The following is a 22,901-nucleotide window of genomic DNA, read 5'->3' on the forward strand; positions in this document are numbered from 1 at the left end:
TCTTTCCTTCCTTCCTTCCTTCCTTCCTTCCTTCCTTCCTTCCTTCCTTCCTCCCTCCTTCTTTTCCTAAACGTTGCTTTTGGATTGAATTATCCAAAAGAGATTTTTGTTTTTATTTACTTGAGAAGGGAATTTTCCCTGAGCCTTCAGGCTTTTGGATCCCTCTGGACCACTCCTTGTAACTATGAATCCCAACACTCTGCCAATTACAAAATTGAATGGCTTCTGAAGTCCCATTCCCTAGAAGTCACTTAACCTAACTGCTGGTAACCCATTTTATTTAGAGGTACAGTGAGTGAAATGACCATTGACTCTGGAGTCAGAGACTCTGGGTTCAAATCCTACTGGAAGTATCTACTACTGGTATGATATTACATAAGTCACTTAAACCACTCGAGCCTCAATTTTATCCTCTGCTGGACTATGTGACCCCAAGGTCCCTTTCAGGTCTTGAGTTAGGATACTGTGCCCTGCCCAAATCTGAATTCTTGACCCACTGCATGCTGCCAGTGGCAGGGCTTTTTTCCCCTTAAAGTCTTTGCCTGCATCTCTTCTGTTGATGTTCAGGATAGTGGAAAGGGTCATGAAGTGCAAGTCAAAAGCCCTGGATTCTAGGCTTGGCTCTGCTACTAACTTGCTGTGTGGCCAAAGACAAATTCTTTTCCCTCTCTGAGCTTTGGTTTCTACAGATAAATCTGTAAAATGAGAGGAATAGGCTAGGTGGTCCATTCAGGACTCCACTCCTGCCCTTTGAAATGTTATCAAGCTGCCCTGCATACCCTTGGAGTTTTAATGAAGTGGGAAAAATATCAATAAAGCAAGCATGTATTAAGCACCCATTATGTTCTAGTCACTAGGGAGAAACATACACGGAATGAAACAATTTCTACTCACAAGCCACTTATACTCATCAATATGGACTGCAGATGCTCAGATAAGAGAACGTTCCCCAGGAAGTGTTGACTGGTCTGTTCTCCGTGCCTAAAATACCCTCACTCCTGGTGTTTGCCAGCTTCATCTTTCCTCAACTTTTAGAGCCCAACACCAATGCCACTCTCTCCCAGGCAGTCCATAGCCATACCCTCGGACCACACACAATGACACACATCCTACTAGACTGTGCACCCAGATGGTCAAGGACTGGGTCTAATCCCAATCCCAATCTCAATCTCCCCCAATGGACATTTAATCATGTTGGTTGAAATTAAAAAAATTTTGGCTGCTAAATTGAACTGGTTTACTGAAGATAAAGGAGTCAAATTTAAAGTGATTTCTTCAATGTTTAGGTAGAAAGGCATTGTGGCATAATGGACAGAAAACTTCTCTCTGAGTCAGAATGACCTGAGTTCAAATTCTATCTCTGATATCCTGACTGGACAGGCCACATCACTTCACAATGCTCCAGGCAGGTCTCTGAGACTCAGCACAGAAGCCAATCTGCATTGGAAGAGGGAGTCTATGCACACTAACGAAAGTTCCAGACATCAGTAAAATCATGGGTCTAGAATGGAATGATTTAGAGGAGATTTTAATTTCTTTTAAATATTTACTACTGCCTTCTATATATAATGATTTCTAAACATAAAGCTAGTTTTCTTCCTTCCTTTCTTCCATTCTTTCTTTTTCTTTCCCTCCCACTCTTTCTTTCCTTCCCTCCCTCCCTCCCTTCCTTCCTTCCTTCCTTCCATACTTCCTTTATTACTTTCTTTCTTTCTTTTTGTGGGAATCTTTTTTTTAAAAGAAAGTAAATCAGTGAAATAGGAAATCAGATTTTGTGTCCAGGTGCTTTTAAAAGTAGCCTTGTGAATAGATCCTTCCTAGAGCACCTCAGAGTTTACAATGGGCTTTTCCCACAACATCCCTTGGAGGGAAGTATCCTCAACCCCATTTTTAGATAAGGAAACTGAAGCTCTCAGTGACTTGTCACTGAGTTCACATAGCTAGTAAACCGTTCCACCCGGAGGTCCCCAGTATGGAGGAAAGGGTCCTCCTTCACAGGAGATCTTTACAAAAAGACTCGCCGGCTGAAGCCCAAGTGTATTATAGTGAGATTCTGGACAGTGAGGAGTAGCTGACTGCTCAGGCCCTTCCCAACCGGGAGATTCTGAGAGTTTGTGATGTTTCAGTCTGCTCAACAGCAGCTGCAACTCTCCCTCAGCCAGGTCTGACTCATCACACCTGTGTGACCCGTGAAAAAGGCCGACTTGGTGTCCGGCACAGTGTTTTCCCGCGGGTGGTCAGTTCCGGGATGGGTGGATTTCTTCTCTCTCCAGGCAGACCTGTGTGAAGAAGCAGCTGCAGAAGATGTGTGAAGAGGAGGACAGCACCGCCCTGGTGTGTGATAACGGGTCAGGGCTCTGTAAGGCTGGCTTCGCTGGGGATGATGCCCCAAGAGCCGTCTTCCCTTCCATTGTGGGCCGTCCCCGACATCAGGTGAGCCAAGCAACAAGGGTGGGGGCTTCAGACATTACAATAGAATCAGAGCATCCAATAGAAATCTGACCTTGGCTTGGTCTCAGAGGGAAGAGCTGGGACAATGCACGGAAGGTCCAGAGACTGATGGAGAGACAGATGTCAGATTTATGTCCTACCAGAGAGAGCTGGCTTCCTCGTCCCTGGGGGGCTTCAAGCAGGGGCTGGAGGATCACCCATCAGAGATGTTTTGGAGGGGATTTTGGTCCAGGTATGAAGACAGCCAGTGGGTCTTGGAGGTCCCTTCCAGGTCTGAGGTGTGGTGGTTCTGTGAAATGTATGCAGATTCAGCCCCTGCATCCCAGCTACCCATCGATACACACAGATACTGCACATCTCTCTGCCTAAAGGAATCTAACTGGGTTTTTAATCACCACACAGGCACAGGTGGCACACTGAGGTAGGCAGATGCACATTACCTAGGGATTAATTAGAAAAACTCATGCCATATTCTCCTTATTTTCTGACATCATGCATCAGTATTGCCGCCAAAAACATTTATATATTCCTGATTTCCTTGGTACTTTCCTAACTACAGAAACAATTCCCCCACCCAGAAGAACTTAATGTTATGGAGGAATAACAAAGCTGGCCGTATGCAATGTTATTTTGTTTTTGAGGGGGAGGATAAAGTAGGAAAAGAGAAAGCAAGATGGATAAAGAAACCATCAGGGCAACCATAATTTGTTTCCATTCATTGATGGTGTTGGCACAGCAGGGAAGGTGATTCAGCAGAACCACAGCATGGGAAGGGTCCAGGGGCAATATTTCTGTTTACACTAGGGTTCTGGTATTTACGGGAGAGACAATGCAGCCCTTGCCTGTGCACACGTGATCAGCCCATTATGGCTCTGAGCAGAACGAATGAAATAGTGACTGGAAAAGAAAGGAAGGGCTCAGATGGCCCCTCCAGGTATAAAGAAAGTCTGGCTATGCTGATCTGGAGACTTCAGAGAACCCTCTTCTTGTCTGAGGTCTTCCAGCATAACACCTGGGGGCCTGTAGGAGGGCCATACTTCGGAGGCATTGGAGCAATTGTAAGGGTGATGGTGGTTGCCTTTCTGTGCCTGCAGGTTCAGCAGAAGCTACACACCTGAGCAGTGGGTCTTCAGTCCATTGCCTCCTTACCAGGTGTTTCTGATTCTAGAGATGATGGATGGAATGGTTCTAGATTGTTCTATCAGAGCACTCTCCCCAAATTCTCTGGATATGAGAGAATGATTTTTGATAGAATTGGATGAATATCTTTTTGTTACATCATTACATTACATCACATCATATTACATTACTGGGATCTAAAAGAGCCCAGGGTCATCTCCATGCCACAATGGGCACCACGGAAGGCCTGGGTTCAAATCTTGGCTCTGATGCTTACTACCTGTGTGGCCTTGGGAAAGTCATTTGCCCTTCATGGGCCTCAGTTAACTAATTTGTAAAATAGAGGAGCTGGATTACATGGTCTTAATGGCCCCTTCTGGCTTTAGAGACATAACCCTGATGTGGAGTATTTTTAAAAGACTTCTGTTACCTGGAACTGTCTTGATGGCTAGCCGGGATCTGTCCATGGTCAGTGCAGTTGTTTGCATAACAATTTGTATTTAAGATAACTGGCTTAAAAGGAGCCTCCTTGACCATTAGGACCAATGTGGAGTGCTAACATCCTATGTGACAGAGGGTCTTGCCACCCCCACCCCCACCACATCCCCAACAGGATGTGAATGGTTCAAAGGGGGGATGCCCTTTCTTGTTGTCCTCCATGCTCAGAGCCATTACCACCTCCAAATATTTGAAAGCAGTGACCTATTAAGGGCCATCCCAGGCCCAGTTTGGAAATGTTCTTTCTACCCTTCTCTTTTCATTCATTTACGTTTCTATATGCCCCATACCTGTTTCAGGAGGCTATTCAGTCACAATTTTTTCCATATCATTTGGACAATACTATTCTCTCTGTAACTGGGGATTGAAATGTCCCTTTTTAGATAGGTTCCCCCCCCCCCCATCTTTCACTGATGACTTGGTGTGACACTGAGGTATCCTCAGGCTCTCAAGAACCCTGCCCATACAGCACATTTTTTGGTAGATTCTACCAAATTGGAAAAAAAACAGCTCTTGGTCTTTTATCCACCTAGCCAAAGTCTCATCTAGCTAAGTTTTGAAATGCTCTTCACCAGAAAGTTCACCATTAGCTGAGGTTTCTTTTGGTCAGAGCAGCTCACAAAATCTATCTACTATGGTACAGAGGAGTTTGGGTGTACTTCAGCTAAGGATTGCTAACACCAAGAATCTGGATTCTTTGAAGTTCCCACTACAAACTGGGGCTATTGACAACTTGAATGGAGAATCTCAAGAGCCCCCACAGGGAGAAGATCTGCATCTCACCAACCCATTGGAACTCAACCAGAAAAGTGTCTAGGGCTCGGAACTTGACCCATGGACTGTCTAATTAAGCTTCATTCATAAGTCTTTCAAGAGGATGACTGTTCCTTTCTTGTACTTTTCAGGGGGTGATGGTGGGCATGGGCCAAAAGGACAGCTATGTAGGAGATGAAGCACAAAGCAAGAGAGGAATATTGACTTTGAAATATCCGATAGAACACGGGATCATCACAAACTGGGATGACATGGAGAAGGTACTGGCCGGTGGCTCAAGGGCTCAGCCCATTGTTATGAGGTGTGCTTATGTTAGTCCTCCAGGAGGTCAGGCTGCTTGGCCTTTGGACTGTTTCTGGGTCAACCTTTAGCTGATAGTGAGAAACATTTGAAAATGTTTCTCAGAGAAGTCTGCCTTGCTCAACTCAACTCAGCGTGTGTTTTTAAACACCTCATGAGAATTGGGCACCAAGCCAGACTCTGGGGGTGCAAAAAAATAAGTGAAACTGACTCTGGAGGAATTTGCTTTCTCTTGGAGATGGGAGGGACCCAAGATACACACAGAAAACTAAACACACACACACATCACCCTCGTACAGCATGACTCCATCCCATCGGGCATCCGTTCACCAAAATCTTCATTTAAGGTTCATTGGTGGAATGCTCGCTGTGTTCAGCCTGGGACATAGATGAGGGATGGGCACTGGATGGGCTACAATCTGCCTCACCAGAGAAAACATCCCCAAGGAGGAGATCTCAGTGCTATCAGAACATGGGAATCCTCAACTCTTGGAGGGGAGGCGTTGCATTATTTTTGTCTCTTTACCCTTTGTGCCTAGCACCTTCCCTGTCACATTGCTGCTATGTATGACTTTCATGCAGGTACCATAGGGGTCATGAAGAAGAAGGTCCCTGCCCATATGGAGCTTACAGTCTCATTATTATGATTTATTTAAATGTCGAATGATGCTCTAACTGTCCAATGACTCACTCCACCTCCACCTCCAATAGAATAAAAAAATAGTAAAATCAAGCAAAACCAATTGGCCCATGTATGACAATGTGTGCTTTTTTCTGCATCCATAGCCTACTACCTTGTAACAAGAAGTAGGAGACACAGCCTAGAACCTAATAGGGAAAATAAGGCACAGATATCAATTACAAAGTGGTGTTAATATTTCCACTATGAAGCCTCCTGGCAATGCCATGATTAGGTGGCCCCTAGGGGCCTAGGAAGGATCTCCTGTGATCATAAGGATGAAAATTACTCCTGAGCTCTCCTTTCTCTTCCTTGACTCCTGGCAGATCTGGCATCACTCCTTCTACAATGAGCTGCGTGTGGCCCCAGAAGAGCATCCTACTCTGCTCACTGAGGCCCCCCTGAACCCCAAGGCCAACAGGGAGAAAATGACTCAGGTACAGGACCCTGCTGTGAAGGGGCTTCTCATTCAGCCCTGTGTGTGTGTGTGTGTGTGTGTGTGTGTGTGTGTGTGTGTGTGAGAGAGAGAGAGAGAGAGAGAGAGAGAGAGAGAGAGAGAGAGAGAGAGAGAGAGAGAGAGAGAGAGAGATGCAGAGACAGACACAGAGAGGGTGTGTGTAAGTGTGAATGTATGTGAATTCTATTCAAGAAACCTTTATGATGGGGCGGCCAGGTAGCACAGCAAGTAAGAGCACCGGCTCCAGTGTTGAGAAGACCTGGAGATCGAATCCCGGGCTCAGACACTTAGCACCCACCCAGAAACACCTGGCCGTGTAACCTTGAGCAAGTTACTTAACCCCAATTGCTTAGGGGCGGCCAGGTGGCTCAGCGAGTAAGAACATCGGTTCCAGTGTTGGGACGACCTGGAGATCGAATCCCGGGCTCAGACACTCAACACCACACCCAGAAATAACTGGCCGTGTAACCTTGAGCAAGTTACTTCACCCCAATTGCTTGAAAAAAAAAAGAAACCTTTATGAAGCACCTCATATAATGCAAAGAGAGGAAACAACCTACCTCCCCCAGAGTTTTCATTTTATCCCCAGAGGTGGAATGTCTTTTTCATTCAATACTCCTGTCCACTTGAAAACAAGTGAATTTTTAGTGGGAATGACTGTAATACTAAGGTTTGCCCTCTGTTCGCAGATTATGTTTGAGACCTTCAATGTGCCAGCCATGTATGTTGCCATCCAAGCTGTCCTGTCCCTCTATGCCTCTGGACGTACAACTGGTAGGTGACCAAGAGGGCCCAGATACCCCACTTTGAAGGAAGGGAGGGTTATTATTATTTTGGCTACAATTACACATGGGGCGCTCCTATAATGTACCTGTCCAATGGCCCATTGGGTCCTAGAGGGGAGACTGGGCTCTTGAAGCCTCCACCAAAAGAGGCCAGTTCTGTCCCACCAGCCCCAGATACTAACTCTAGGTGTGTCATTCAAGGACCAGCCATGAATTTTTTTGGCCAAAGCAATTTAAAAAGACAGACTACTAAATCGTAGAGAGGTTGCAATCTGTGTTAGTGAATAAATTGTTCATACTGAAAGGTTACAGATCCTTGAAGAATTAAAGTAAGGAAAAATAGGGTGAGTTGTTCACAGTGGGTAAAAAGCTGAACCCCTGACTTCATATCCACCTGGAAAATAAGCGCTTGACCCATGAGGGGCTTGGCCTGGTGTTTCTCCACTAACCTTGAATGAAAGGGACCTTCCCCCAGTGATGCCCCTCCATGTGGCTGTCCCCTCAGGTATTGTGCTGGACTCTGGAGATGGTGTCACCCACAACGTTCCCATCTATGAGGGCTATGCTCTGCCCCATGCCATCATGCGTCTGGATCTGGCTGGCCGTGATCTCACCGACTACCTCATGAAGATCCTGACTGAGCGGGGCTACTCCTTTGTGACTACCGGTACCGGATGCGCCCTCTGCTCTGCCCCCACTTTAAAACACGAATTCAGTGTTGATTGATATCTTTTATTCTTGCATCCACCTCCCCCCCCCATATGTCTGTGCACTGCCCTCTTTCTCTTTCTTTTCTTGTCCTCTTTCTTTCTTTCTTTCCTTTTTTTTTTTTATAACAAAAGATGATCAGGAAAGGGGAGAAAAAAGCAGCTGAGAAAACTAATTTCTATGTGAATTAAGTCTGAGAGTCTATGCAGTGATCTCACTATCATCCTCCACCTCTACAAAGAAGGGGGCTCAGCTTGGCCATTGTCATGTCCTTCCCCCTCTCAAGGTTCATCTCCTTCCTGTGAAGGAAGGGAACCCCCTGCCCCCCAGGTACTTGACTTCAGAGTGCCGTGAAAGGATGGGAGAGAGAGAGGATGACCTTAGGCACCTGAGCCTGGGCTCCCCTCTCTGGAATGCTGAGGGTTGACTCTTGTTGACAGCTGAGCGGGAAATTGTGCGGGACATCAAGGAGAAGCTTTGCTACGTGGCTCTGGACTTTGAGAACGAGATGGCCACAGCCGCTTCCTCCTCCTCCCTCGAGAAAAGCTACGAGCTGCCCGATGGCCAGGTGATCACCATTGGGAACGAGCGTTTCCGCTGCCCAGAAACCCTCTTCCAGCCCTCCTTCATCGGTAAGAACCTCGGGGCTTTTCTTGGGCAGCAACAAGGCCTTTTTCTGTGCCTAGCACATAGTGAGTGCAATAGGAATGCTAGTTATTCTTCTCTAATATTATTATTATTATTTTTTAAGCAATCGGGGTTAAGCAACTTGCTCCAGGTTACACGACCAGTTATTTCTGGGTGTGGTGCCGAGTATCTGAGCCCGGATTTGATCCAGGTCATCCCGACACTGGAGCCGGTGCTCTTACTCGCTGAGCCACCTGGCCGCCCCTAAGCAATTGGGGTTAAGTAACTTGCTCAAGGTTGCACGGCCAGGTGTTTCTGGGTGGGTGCTAAGTGTCTGAGCCCGGGATTTGATCTCCAGATCTTCTCAACACTGGAGCCGGTGCTCTTACTTGCTGTGCTACCTGGCCGCCCCCTTCTCTAATATTATTTATGATGATGTCCTCTGCGAGGTTGATTAATCGGGACTCCTATTTCCGGAGGGCATTTATGATCTGCAGTTTTTCCTCGTGGGTTAAGCTGTGAAAAGACTACCATCCTAACTTTTCCGAGGACTCTGGTTCTCAGAGAAACCTGGTCCCTACCTCTAGCTGCAATGTTTGTTGTTCCAACCTGTGGTGACTCCTGTGGTCCCTTCAATGATGTGGCCCCTGTGGCTTCCTTCTCCCAGGAATGGAGTCTGCAGGCATCCATGAGACCACTTACAACAGCATCATGAAGTGTGACATCGACATCAGGAAGGACCTCTATGCCAACAACGTCCTGTCGGGGGGCACCACCATGTACCCGGGCATCGCAGACCGGATGCAGAAGGAGATCACAGCTTTGGCACCCAGCACCATGAAGATCAAGGTAAGGGGAGATGCCTTGCCCCCTAGCCCTCCCCCCGTCCACAGAGCCCCAGTTCTGCAGCCTGACCCTGAATAGAATTTGAGGACCACCAAGGTGACCCTGAATGGTTTGTCCTAGTGCCAGAATGGGAAGGAATTCCCAGAAACCCTTTGGTTTCAGAATCACATGGAGAGTGGGGAAGGAACTTAGAGGTCATCTAAGTATACTAGGAATCGAGTTCCAGAGAGTGTCAATGATTCTTTGGGAAATGTTCAGGTCTGTTCTGAGCATTTTAGTACACAAAGGGTCAGTGTGGGACCCACAGGCTTCCGAAGGAGGGTCTCTCTGGGTTTGCTTTGCCGGGTCCTTAGCTAAGAGGTGCAGATGAAGCTTGGTCCAGTGAAAGGAATACTGGGTTTGGAGCTGGGGGTGGGGCTTCAATCCCATCTCTGCCATTGGCTGCCTGCGTGACTCAGGCAGTCTCTGGACCTCCTCAGGCCTCAGTTTCCTCATCTCTAAAGCAAGGTTGTCTGGTTGGATGAGGGATTGGTCTGGTCCCGGACCTTCTTTTTAAAAATGAGGAAACAGGTTCTCTCTGGCCCAGAATCTCGCGGGGCCAGCCCCAGAGGTGGGAGCTGAGCCCCGTGGCCAAGGCTCCGGGGGTCCCTGGAGCGCGGCGTCAGCGGCGCTCCTGTATCTCCATCCCCAGCCCGTCTCTGTTTTTGCCGTCCCTCCTCCCAGATCATCGCTCCTCCAGAGCGCAAGTACTCCGTGTGGATTGGCGGCTCCATCCTGGCGTCTCTGTCCACCTTCCAGCAGATGTGGATCAGCAAGCAGGAGTACGACGAGGCTGGCCCCTCCATTGTCCACCGCAAATGCTTTTAAGGCTTTTCCCTTTGCTGCCCGTCTGTCCTCTGCACACAACTGTGAACGTAGTCAGGAATCCCCGCTTGCAGCTCCATTCCCAAACGTTCTGAATAAAGGCTCTCACTGGACGATGCGTGCTTCTTAGCCTCAGCCCCGAGGCTGGCGATGGTCAGCCTGGCTCCCTGCCAGAGGCTCCCTGCCAGTCTTGGCCTCGGCCACTGCTGCCAGGATGCCCTCCTGTGGGAGAGCAGGCTATGACACCGGCAGGGGTCTCGGTTTCCTCCCCTTGGGGACTGAGCCAGGGTCAATCACTCCTAAGCAGAGTTAACTCCCCGCTCCTGATTCCGCATCCCCTGAGCTTTCTGGGGTCCTGCGCTGCCTCTGCGGAGCTCAGGGTTACAAACGCCCACCAGGACGCAGAAAAGCGTTTGTCTCAATATTCATTCTTCAGCTCCGTGGATTTAAAACTGGAAGTCATGTGGTTCAGCCCTGTCCCTTTACCGATAAGAAAAGTGAGCCTTGGGTGGGTGGGGGGGAGGGAGGAAGGGAGTTGCCCAAGGTCACATGGTTCATAGCTTGGAGTCACAGATTTAGAGCTGGAAGAGGCCTTAGGGGCACTCCAGTCCAAACTCCTCATCTTACAGATGAGGAAGATGAGAGGTGAAGTCCCTTGCCCTGGGTCTCGAAGCCTGTGACTGCCTGGGGCTGGACTTGAACTCCAGCCTAGTGCTCTATCCCCCGCACCAGCTAACATGTTAGTAGCACAGCTAGGACTTTGGTCTTCTGCTCTTTCCATAACGCCATACTTCATACATGCTCATCTCTTTCTCTACTCCCCTCCCCATTCATTTTATTCATGAAGACTCTGAACTTTGGGGACACTGGGAAATCTGCCCAAGATCTCACAGCAAGCAAGAGGAGGGGACGGGCCAAGAGCCCCAGCCTTCTGCTTCCCAGGACCACGCGATCGGGTGATGCTGCTCTAGGGTCCACAGAACATTCCAAGGCCCAGAGGAAGCCTTCTGGTCCTTTGGCTGGATCCTCTTTGGAGCACCTATGGAAGGGCATGTTATGAACAGAAATCACATGGGAGAGTGCCCTTCCCATCGTGTCAGGCTTCCTGGTTAAATGGTCAGGGACAGGAGAAAGAATCTGAAGTTTAATGGGTGTGGTAGGGGTATGTATGCAGAATTCTTGAAGCTTAGTGTCAAAAGGCAGGGTGGTGTGATGGTTAGAGACCTCTGACCTCTGGGGGGAAAAGATGGCTTCAAGCCCTGCCTCTAACACTGACTGGCTGTGTGGCCTTGGGTAGGTCACTTACCCTCTTGGTCCCCCAAACCACTCTCTAAGAACAAATTGCAGAGTTGGGGCTTGAATGATTTGGTAAAGGGAATTTCCTCACCAAGTGAAATCACAGGTCTAGTTAAAACAAAACCAACAAAGTCAGCATTGGCAGAGTTGGCTTGGAGTCTACCCCAGGGAACATGCAGTGGGAGGGACCCAATGTAGCTCCTACTGTGAAAGGACAAAGGGTCATGGCATTTTAGACCCCAAAGGGATGATAGGGAATATTTGATCCTTAGTTCTGAGCTAGAAAGAACACTGAGTCTGACCACCTCATTTTATGGTTGAGGAGAGGACATAGGCTCAGAGATGCACTGTGGGATAGTGGAGAAGGCTCTCAATTTGGAATCGGGAAGATCTGAGTTCAAATCCTGGCTCAGACATTGACCTTGGACAAGTGACTTGACCTTTTAGTACCTCAGTTTCCTTATTTGTAAAATGGTCTGGCCCAAGGCCACACATTCTTTTTTAACCAATGCTTTTTTGTCAGTCAATGAGGTTTTTTGCACACCTACTATGAGCCAGACAAGAAAGACAAAAGTCAGTTCCTGCTCTCAAGGAGTTTGGTCTAAGGGGGAGACCACGTGCATATAACTAGATACAGAAATGCAGCTGCTGGAGATATGAAAGGGACTCTGGGATTCTGGTCAGGAAGAGACCTTAGAGAGGCCCAGGTGACACCCCTGATTTTACATATGGTGAAACTGAGGCAAGGGGAGGGCTGACTTGTCTAAGGCCATGCTATTGGCAATGGGGGGGGCAGGATCAGGTGACAGGGCTCCCACTTCTGATCTCACACAACTGTCGTGAGGATGAAACCAGAGCAATGATGATGTTTGCAAACATTAAAGCACCAGGGTGAGGTCAACTTTGACTCACCTGCACAGACAGGGCCATCACTCACACCCTCTTGGTGCTGAGGTTCGATGCAGAAACAAATGATGGATTCTACTGCTGGTAAAACCACTACACGGTACTGCCTTTTCCTAGAGGAGGGAGAACTGGCTGCCGTCCACATCTGGAAGTCATCAGAGTGTTTATATCAGAGTCAGTTTCCTTCCAAGAGTGACTAATGCAGCCTGGAGTGTCCAAAGGCCATGATGGGAGCCTGGGTGAATTGGGTAGAGTCTCCAAGCCCTTCTTCAACCTTAACCTCCTCTAATCGGAAAGAACTTAGCTGTTCACTGAGCTCATTCACCCTTTGGCTGCTTCAGAGGGAAGATCTGACTCACCCAGGGGAGAGAAGGGTCTCTCTGACCCCTCCTCCAGATAGCACCTTCTCTAAGTGGCTCTGGCTTCCATAATAGACCCCTTCATTTCCCTGTTTAGAAGGGCTAGAACCTAAGAAAGGGCAGAGTTGAAACCAGGATGGGGCAGCCGGAGCTCTGTCCCAGGCATTTACTAAGTGCCTTCCAGTCCTGGATCTCTGGACCTCTGTCCTATAAAAGTAGCATGTGGAGAACAGCCCAAACACCTAACCTTCTCGCCCAGCTTATTCTTCTGATCCAGCCTCACCAGACCCTCTTCTGTCCACCAGCCACTGACCTGAGGTGAGAAACTCCAAAGCCACAACTGTGGCTGCCGTGACACAGACAATACAGGATTTTTTTTTTCACTGACCGCAAGTAATTCTTTGGTTTGTAGTTTCCTAGCTACATCCTTTAAAGAGGAGAAAGTACTCGGCAGCCAGCCCTCTCACCTTCCCTCAATGCTTGTGCCTCCAACGCATTCAAGCAGACCCTTTGAAATAGCCTGTTTCTCCTCAAAAGTGAGTATTTGAGCCGTTCTCCACGTGCCATTTTTACAGGGTTAGAGGTCCAGGGATCCAGGATTGGAAGGGATTTTTGAGGACATCCTTTTTCCCTCCCCCCATTTTACATATGGAGAAAGTGAGGCTTGAGGGAATAGGCATTTATATAGCACCTGCTGAGTGCCAGGAACTGTGTTTTAGAAAGATCTTATTTGATCTTCACAACAACACTTGGGGTTAGTGCTGTTATCATTCTCATTTTATAGATGAGGAGGTTAGGGCACAGAGAGGTGAAGTGACTTCCCTAGGGTCACATAGCTAGTAAATGTCTGAAGCTGGATTTGAACTTAGGTCGGGGCCAGGGCTCTGTGCACTATAGCATCACCTAGCGCCTCAAGAGCTTAAGTGATTTGTCCACGGCCAAATAGGCGGGAGTGATAAAAACAGGATTAGAATCCAAGTCTTTGGACCTTACAACTCCACTGCACTGTCTGTGTTCCTGGCATCAATGTCCTTTTCTGTTTCCATATGAAGGGGACAGCGTCATACATGTTTGATACAGATAAAATCAATCTAAGGTATTTGGGGAGGGAGAGCAGGTGCAGAGGGTGTAGAAGGTGGAGGGGGCATTTGAGCTCAGGAAATATGTCCCACGGTAAGGAAGGGGGTCAGTGGGGCCTGGCAGTGGGATGGGGGCAGACTGTGGCAAGGAGGAGCTGGTGGCAGGGTGGCGAGGGTGAAGGCAGAAGCAGGCCCCTAACATGGACTGGGGAGCTTTGCTGTCTAGTGGGGGGCCTCAGGTTCAGTGGGGAGAAAGGGGAGAGGCCTGGGAGCCTATGGCATGGGAGGGATGCAGAAGTGCTGGAGTCAGCTCATATGGAGAGCTGATTGTTAAATGTTCAGTGTGAGCATTTACACCCTGGAAATGACCAAAAGCCGCATCTCAGGCCTTGGTTTATGGTCCTAGTGATTGTTGAGACTTAAGAAAGTGCTGGAGAAAATGTTAAAGATGCATATTAAAGTGAAAAGCATGTCTTGAGTTAGAGCTGATTGTTAATATTTAACAGCATTCCTCCATCCCCCCCCCCCCCCCCCGGCCCACGATGTCCGACACTAGCACAGTGCAGGGCATTCACATGTCCCTGAATCATTTAAACTCTCTAACCCACAGTATTTTCATCTGTAATATGATAATAATAATAATAATAATAAAATAACAACAGCAACAGTCCTGGCCTCATGGGCTCAAATGAGATCATACTTCTGAAGGACTTTGCAGTCCTTAAAGCAGGAGACAAATCAGCTGTTGGTAAGAACTCAGCCTCTCAGCACAGGAGCTTTTGCTTCCCTGAAATGATTCACAAGTGAAACGTCCATTTGGTCCAGATGGCAAATAGATAAGGTTGCAGAGACAGAGCTGGAGAGGGGCTCTGTTGGAATAAATACCCTTTTGCAGATGAGAAAACAGGCCCACAGAGGGAGGGTGATTTGCCCAACTGGGGTCACATACAAAAATAGGAGTCTGAACCAGGTCCTCACAGGCATTTATGAGCTGGGGTCAGGCTGACTGCAACAGGCAGACACTTTCTGGACATCTTACTCCTCTGGCTTAATCAGAGGTTAAGGTCACGTTAGCCCTTTGCTGATGGAATCAGCCTCATTGGCCTTGGAGACAGCTGGACTGCCCTGTGCTTTAGTAAGAATCCTGTGTTCCCAGGATGTGGCTCTCTGTCTCTGTCTCTATCTCTATCTCTTTCTCTGTCTCTCTTTTTCTCTGTCTCTGCCTTTCTGTCTGTCTGTCTCTCCCTCCTTTCTCTCTCTCTCTCCCTTCTGCCAGGGCCAGGAAGGTAACCTGAGTCTGCTGGCTCCAACTCAGACATCTTCTCCACCGCACATTATTGCCTTTTCGTAACTCAGGATTCTGCCACTGCACTCACCCCAGGAATCCAGACAATTTACTGACTGTCACTAGTTTTTTATTAGTCATTCTTAAATACATTGATGATTTTTTTAAAAATCCCATAAACCCACCATTTAAAAATACCCAACCCATATGGCCTTAGTAAATGTGGATTTTATTTTTCATTAACCACAGACTGTCAGGGCTAAAGGGGACTCAGTCACCCTCTGACCTAAACCCCTCCTTTCACAGCTGAGGAACTGAAGTCCCATCAGGGGAAGTGTCCTGATCATGGTCCCCTGAACGAAAAGCAACAGGACAGATCCCATAACCCCCAATCCAGTTACCCTTTTTAGGGTCTGATCTCATTGATGCTATAGCACGCAATCTCTGGTCCCCAAGTTCCTTTCTGTTCCCCCTGTCCAAATCCACGTTCTAGCCTCTCCCTCTATGCTAAACAATTCACAGACTGTATAATTAGCCCTATCAACAGAGGACTGTCCTCAACTCTGGAATGCCCAGACTTCTTTTGGTCCCCTGTTCCTGCCCTGACAATCTTCACACCTGGGCCACTCCCATCTTCCCCCTTCTGCTCCTTTTCCCAAGAAGCTGAATGTTGCTATAAACCGCAAGTTCCCCCGGACAGAGTCCATAACCAGTGCACATTATGGAGCCTCAGCGGGGCTCTCTGTGCCCTGTAAGCAATCTCCTCTTCTCTGACTGACTCTTTGCCTGGGAAGTCACCTGACCTTCTTGGAACATCCCCACCAAGTGGTCATTAGCCTCTGACCTTCAGAAGGGGGAACCTCCTGTGACCCCTTCTGCTTGGGGCTGGCTCTCATTGTAGAGGGTTCTTCTTGAAACTGAGTTGAAACCAGCTTCTGGGCAATTCCCACCAGGACTCTTGGGTCTACCCTTCAAGCCTAAACACATGTCTATTCCTTCTTCCACAAGATGGTCCTGCAAAAACCTTTCTAGAGCTATCATGTCTCCTGGACTTTTTCTTCTCAAGGCTAAACGTGCCCAGTTCCTATCACCAATACTCATATGACGTGATCTGGAGACAGGGGTGCATTGGTAAATGTTTAACAATCAGTTCTTTTAAAGAAAGTAGACCTGACCTCTTTTTAAATTTAATCTCCATTAACTTTTTTCTGTCACTGTATTAAGTCTAGATAACCAACAAAATAATAAATAAAACCCTGATTTGTAGCACTTGCTGATTTCTGGGGTGTAAATGCTCCCTTTGAAAAGTTAACAATTGGCCCTGTTCAAGCTGGCTCCTGCACACCTGGGTCTGCAGGCCTTTCGCTATTCTGGTTGTCCTTTGGATGCTCAAAATATCAATGAGCTCCCTCCCAATGTGGCCACATAACAGGAAACGGCACTCCAAATATGGAAAGACCAGGGCAGGGAAGGGTGGGTGTTACTGTAAAGCCAAATACGAGCAGCTTTCTAGAGAACTGCTGCTGTGAATAGCTCTAAGGTCCTGATTGCATAGTATAGTGAACTCTCCATTTATTCTGCAGTAAATTGAAGCAAAACATTCACAGAAACCAAAGTACAGCATTCACAATGTTATAACATAACAACTTATCCCTAAAGTGGTCACATAGCTTTAAGCAAAAGATAACATTCAGTAAATCCTTAACTCAATTATCCTTAAGGAGCAAGCCTCCTTAAGGGACACAAAGTACAAAGGTCAAAGTTCTCCACCCCTAGGTCACATTGAATCATGATCTCAGTCAGCACTAAATAGAGAGGTCTTTTCATCTTGACTCAAGGCTGGCTCTCAGATTCCATGGTTCCTATTCCATGGTCCCAGCTTTTGCCTGACTTTACCCAACTGTCACCTGGATTCAAAGGTAGGCAGCTCTCAGCTCGCTGTCCAGTTCCTCTTCCAGTTGCCATTCCACTTTGAAGCTCATAGTGTCTAGTTCACCTCAAGTCCTTCACAGTTTCTGTTTCTGGGAAGACAAAGCTTAACAGAGTCAAAACAACATTCACACACATTGCCAGAACCATCATCAATTCACTATCTGCCTGTGAAATCAACACAGAACCACAAAGTCTGAGAACTCAACACAAATACACAAACAAGGTCTGAGAACTCTACACAAATCATCAGTGTAGTCCCAGGACCTCTGAAACAGACAAGAAAATCGTCTCTCAGGGCTTCCAGTAAGGTCCCAGGGCTTCTGTACTAAGTATCACAAACAAAAGTCAACACAAATAGAACGCACAGAGTGTCTGGCCACCACAAAGTTCCCCTTCTCAATTCTGCTCTTTCCCAGCTTGGGCTTCTCCTTATATATGGTCATTAGCTCCTCCCTGCTCCACTCCTTCCTATTGTATCAGCAAGTTCCTCCCACTGTGGGTTTCACAAGTCTTGTTTCTTAACAAAGACTTGAATAATCATGGGCAAGGCTCAAAAGAAACTTGAACTGAAACAAGCAAAACATTCACAGAAGCCAAAGTACAGCATTCACAATGTTATAACATAACTAAATAATTAAATAGCTGAAACAAGGTGCTAAGTACTTCTTTGTTTGCCATTACAGTTACTCCCTCTTTCCCCCTCTCCCCCTCCAATTGGACAACATGCTTCTCTCAATGCCAGTCAAGTCAGCACAGATGCTAGGAAAATCTTCCTAAAGCTCGGGTCTGATCTCTCCCTGCACAAGAAGCTTTGCTCGTTCCCTCTGGCCTCTTGGGGAAAATGCACATCGGCATTCAGAACCCTCTGTCAGCTGGCTCTCAGCGACCTCTCCAGGCTGACTCCCTATTGGTGGTCCTCCTTCAGTGCCTGTTCTGGCCAAGCTGCCTGTCCCCAGCCTTCCCTTGGCCACCTTAGTGGCCCAGGCCCAGACCCAGGCTTTCATAGCCTGTGAGAAGGTACTTGGCTCCTCCTCCCCTCAGCCCTGCAGGATCCGGAGTCCTTTTGGGCTTTGCTCAGGCACCGCCTCCTACAAAGCACATTTCCTGCTTCTTGAGATAGTTAGTGTCCCCTCTTCCCCCAAGCTTAGTCGATACATTTTGTATCAACTTCCCTGTGAAAATGTTTCCCCTTCACATAGTGTAAACTCCTTGAATCAGGGGATTGTTTCATTTTTGTCCGCAAGGGGCACCCACAAGCATTGTTTGTGGAACTGAACCGAGTTAGATTTTTTGTTTGATGTATCATACTGAGCTTGTAAGCCACTCATTCCGCAGATCTTTTTCAGATGAACTCTTACCCAGTTACACCTCACTCATATTCTGCTTTGGAAGGTGATTTCATGGTAGGTTTGGCCAACATCCCACCTTCTGTGGATCCAGACATTGACAACGTGCTGCCTATTATGAGTGGGCGCCCGTCAGTGAGGTGTTGGCAGTCATGATGATATGTCTTCTAGAATGATGCTGTGCTGGTTATCACAACGGTGTGCTAGCTATTGTGACAATTTGTCCCCTAGCAAAATGTCATCGTGAAAACGTGCCAGTTATTATGCTGCTGTACCAGCTCTCAGGACAGCTCGCCAGCCATCATGATGATGTGTCGGGCATCGCGCTGATTTGTCAGCCATCATAACCATCTGCTGGCTATCAGGATAGTATGCTGCCCCTCTCTCCTCCACATGCCTTCTCCTGCCTCAATGCACTCTCATCTCCTATGCCTAGAGCACACTCTCCTCATCTCTGCCTTTCCAAGTCCTTCTTTTCCTTCAAGCTTCAGTTCACCTGCCACATTCTCTATAAAGTCTTCCGTAATCCTCCCACTTAGAAATGACCTCTCTCTCATCTTATCTCATACTTTTTAGTTATGCTTAAACACGTACTATGTTTGAAACTGTTATGTTTTTCTTTTACGTAAGATGCTAGAAGGAGTTTCAGGGGTCATCTAGTCCAATGCTAACACTCCCCAGGAAGGAAAACTGAAGCCCAGGGAGATTCCCCAAAGAAGGAAATAATTGAGGTCATGGCAGCGGTCCTTTCTCCCCTACCTCCCTCTACCAATGGAGGGATATACTTCCAGCTCTCTCCCAACATGAATACACCAGAGTAAAGAACCAAAAAGTAGTTGATGTGAGGCTGAGAAATACCACCAGCTCTCAGATGCTGAGGGGCAAAGCCAAAAATTGTCTTCTTTTTGGGGTAGACATGAAGCAGGGCCCCAGAGAGACTTTTGCCTCTGGGAAAGAAAGAACAATTTCAAAAGAAGAAAGTTGGAGTTGCCAGGGGCAGCAGGATATCCACACGCTTCTCAGGAAAGATAATGGTTCTACTGGGGGGTAGGTCAACTTGTTCCTAATTGGTTCTTCCAAAAGGATGCTGGCTGCTTTGTCTGACTGCCTCCCTATAGCTCCCTTTTGGGTCTCTCTGGAAACCATGAGGCAGAATGCTCTTACTTTCCAATTGATTTGCATCAGTCCCCTTGTTCCGGCTCCTTGCCGGCCGCTGGCCTGCTCTCAGCCACTAACCTTTCAGGTCATATAACCTTTGCAGGTTCTGGGTCTTGGAACAATGTTGCGCAGTTTGCTTTGAGAGCTGGAGAGTTAGAAGAGTTGGGTCTCCATAAGCATCTCGTCCAACCTAGGCGCTGTCTATTGGCTCCATTTTGGGTGGAAAACCTTTCTCCTCAAAATGTAATCAGGACACAGGGAATCCAGCCAGACTCGTGCTGAGATCCCTCCAGGAAGACATTGGGGAGCTCTGAAGGGCCACAGAAACCAAGGAGCAGCATCCCAGAGAGCTCTTGGAGCATGGGAGCTCCCTGCCCCCTTCACCTCCTGAGCTTCCAGCCCGTTCGCCAGGCCAGCCTTCGAAATCACCTGGGAGGTGAATAGGGAGGAGAGAGCAACTCAGCAGGGCTGCCCAACTACATTATATAGATGAAGAAACGGAGTTCCAGAGAGGGGAGGGATTAAGGGCACAACGGTAGAAAATGGCAGAGTCCAGATTGGAACTCAGGACTCCTGAGTCTAGGTCTAGGCCTGTTGTCACTCTTGCTATATTATGCTGTGTGAATTGGTCAGATGATTCTTTGGAAGACATGGAAAGTATCTGTGTGTATTAATTGTAAAGGTGGCTTGTCCTAACTCCAGATTTTCATTGAATAAAGGTGGGGGATTATGGGTGAGACACAGCAAAATACACTGTCAAATAGAGCTGGTGTGTTGGCAGGTTGTTACAAGGGATAAGTGAGGACGTGGGGGGACAGAGAGACAGAGACAGAGAGAGACAGAGACAGAGAGGAGGGAGAGAGAGAGAAAGAGAGAGAGAGAGAGAGAGAGAGAGAGAGAGTTGGAATTAGAGGCAACAAAAACAAAACAATAAAATCATTAAAAAAAAACTTGCGATTAATAATTGACTGAAGAATGACCTAGGATCTCAGGGTGGTGAAATCTTCTTTTACTATCTTCTCACTAATCTCAGACTTTAGGTCACAGACTTACAAAATCTCAGAACTGAAAGAAATCTTAGAGATAGTCCTAAGTTAAAATCCAGCCTCAGACACTATGTGTGACCCTGAGAAAGTCACTTGACTTCTCCCAGCCTCAATTTCCTCCTCTGAAAAATGAAGCTAATAATAGCACCTACCTCACAGAGCTGTTGTGAGGATCAAATGAATTAACATAGGTAAAATATTTTGGAAGGCTTAAAGTGCCATATAAATGCTAGCTATTATTATTATCATCAGCATAATCAAAGTTCATTGTTTTTACAAAAATATTTTTGTATTTCAATAGAATTGGATCCCTTAGTAATACTAAGTAATATTATGGATTTTAATTTAAAAGCATGATGCTGAGAAGGGGTCCATGGTGCACAGAAGAGAGGTGAGGAACCTCAAACCTGGGCCACTCCATCCCTGAGCGTGGGTCCCCTCCGCCCCCTCTCTGTCCAGCCTCTGTTCAAGGACATCCGCTGACGAGGTCCCACTGCCTCTGGAGGTGTCCATCCATCCTGCCTCCCCACCGCCTCTGGAGGCACCCATCCCACTTGGGGCACCTCTAAGCACTAGGAACTTTTCCTTTGGACTGGTCATACACTGCCCTCTTTGCAGCATCTGCCGAGTCTTACTTCTCCCGTTACGCTAAGCAGAACGAGCCTCTTCCCTCTACCACATGGTGGCCCATCAAAGGCTTGGAAGCTAGCCATCCCAGAGGGCCAAAGTCTCCTATTACCAACATCTGTCCCCCCCCCCCCCCCCCCCTCTTGTAGGAGAAGGAAACTCTCTGCTCCTCACTCAAACACTCACCATGGTCCTTCCAGTTTTCGTTTCGGGCTTTCCATTCACATCCATCTTCAATGCAGCCCTCCCAGCCCCCTCCCCCCTTTTGTTAAATCTGCTGTTGTTTTCAGAACTTGGGATACTCTCCCATTATCATATTGTATTCACAAGCCTCGTTTCACCACGTTTTGGTGGTGATAGCTGTAAGGTTGCATTTACCTGCTGGTTTTATCAAAAGGATGGGGAAAGTCTCGATGTGGGAGGAATGGCTGTAATGCTGAGCACAGTGCCTGGGACACAGCAGGTGCTTAATTGTTGCTTACTGAAAGATTGATAGGCTATTTACTGACCACATTCTTGGCAAGGTTACACAGACATCTGAGACCATAAGCATTTTTCTCGATCTGCTGAGAAGTGGCACCTTCTCCATTGTGTTTTCCCTTAAATGCCAGTTTTGTGGTTCTACAGAATCTGGCTTTCTGGTTTCACTCACATTCTCTCTTCTCCTCCTCATTTATGTTTAAAGTTCATGTCTTGATGAGTTTGCAGTTCTCCCACTAAACACATGCTTTCTGGTGTCCGTAAAATGAATGGTCTCTTTTCAGAGTCAGCCTTTGGGTATTGTGAGCTTTGCTCCAGTTTGGTCACACCAAAGGCTGAGATTGAACACAATGGTATCAGAAGGGCATCAGGGCTGGTTATAGGGTTCCACCACCCCCTTTAAATGGCAGGTCTGCTAATGTTTACTCAGAAATCTTTACTGTTTGGTTTAACACTTCATTAGGGAAAATCCAAGACCTCGGTGAAAACCCCCAAAGCTCAGACAACTCGCATGGACACCCCAGTTGCCATGCTGCTGTTACCAACTCGATTCATTGTTTTTGGTACACGAGGAGATTCCAGTTTATTGTCACTGTGAGCTCCATCTCAAGTTGGAACATTCCCCAAAGAAAACAGCAAAATTTGTGAAAGCAATAAATATCAAACCATCTGATCTAAAATGTATAAATATAAAACGTCAGTTCTGAAAACACTGTAAGAAAATCCAGTAGCCGCATGTCTGCGTGCACTCGGGCATCTCCCTGGGATGCCATCTGTCTTTGGGCTTCATCACCTCAGGTCCAGCACTGTGATGCTTATGTCTTGGCCCATCACATGCTTGCATGTCTAGGGGAGAAAGCAATTTGTTAGAGTTTGAAAATATCTGATTAGGTGAATATTCTTTTAACATTTATCACCTGATTTTATCTGGATAGAACCCTGGGTTTTGACTCATCCACAGGTTGGTTTTCATTAGAGGGTTAAAGGTGGAAGGGGAGTGAGTACATGGGTGTTTTCCTTACAACCACTGGAAAAAAAAAGCTATTTCACTTATTTCTACCCAAAGGGTGGCAGAGGAAAAACAAAGAAGCAAAGTATGATGTGGAGAAAAGGGCCTTGGAGTGAAAAGGGGATTGGGTCCTCCCTCTGAGCAATGTCAGCAGATATGTCTGTGCTGACCAGAAGGAGTCCTGTAGTAGGGGGCCACTTCCATGTGACCCAGGATTAGCCTAAATTACAGAGAAGTAGAGGAGTCATGAAGAGAATGATGGCCCTGGGA

At 47.3% G+C, this 22,901-nt stretch overlaps 2 protein-coding genes across 4 annotated transcripts in view; one reads left to right on the forward strand and one right to left on the reverse strand.

Annotated features, from left to right (window-relative positions):
• LOC138172148 (actin, aortic smooth muscle) overlaps nucleotides 1–10,221 on the forward strand; it is a 14,558-nt gene extending 4,337 nt beyond the window's left edge. The window contains exons 2-9 of the mRNA XM_069101762.1: nucleotides 2,274–2,433; nucleotides 4,974–5,102; nucleotides 6,148–6,258; nucleotides 6,968–7,052; nucleotides 7,569–7,730; nucleotides 8,212–8,403; nucleotides 9,066–9,247; nucleotides 9,968–10,221. Coding sequence (XP_068957863.1) covers nucleotides 2,305–2,433; nucleotides 4,974–5,102; nucleotides 6,148–6,258; nucleotides 6,968–7,052; nucleotides 7,569–7,730; nucleotides 8,212–8,403; nucleotides 9,066–9,247; nucleotides 9,968–10,111 — 1,134 coding nt within the window. The 5' untranslated portion in view covers nucleotides 2,274–2,304 and the 3' untranslated portion in view covers nucleotides 10,112–10,221. The remainder of the gene's footprint in view (nucleotides 1–2,273; nucleotides 2,434–4,973; nucleotides 5,103–6,147; nucleotides 6,259–6,967; nucleotides 7,053–7,568; nucleotides 7,731–8,211; nucleotides 8,404–9,065; nucleotides 9,248–9,967) is intronic.
• Nucleotides 10,222–22,043: 11,822 nt separating this feature from the next.
• Nucleotides 22,044–22,901, reverse strand: part of STAMBPL1 (STAM binding protein like 1) — a 46,766-nt gene continuing 45,908 nt past the window's right edge. For all 3 annotated transcript variants that reach the window (XM_069101763.1, XM_069101765.1, XM_069101764.1), the window contains one exon: nucleotides 22,044–22,468. In XM_069101763.1, coding sequence (XP_068957864.1) covers nucleotides 22,412–22,468 — 57 coding nt within the window. In that variant the 3' untranslated portion in view covers nucleotides 22,044–22,411. The remainder of the gene's footprint in view (nucleotides 22,469–22,901) is intronic.

This window comes from Petaurus breviceps, unplaced genomic scaffold, assembly GCF_028583685.1.
Source record: "Petaurus breviceps papuanus isolate PSGF00001 unplaced genomic scaffold, PetGlider_PUasm1.0 490, whole genome shotgun sequence".
Classification (NCBI taxonomy): domain Eukaryota; kingdom Metazoa; phylum Chordata; class Mammalia; order Diprotodontia; family Petauridae; genus Petaurus; species Petaurus breviceps.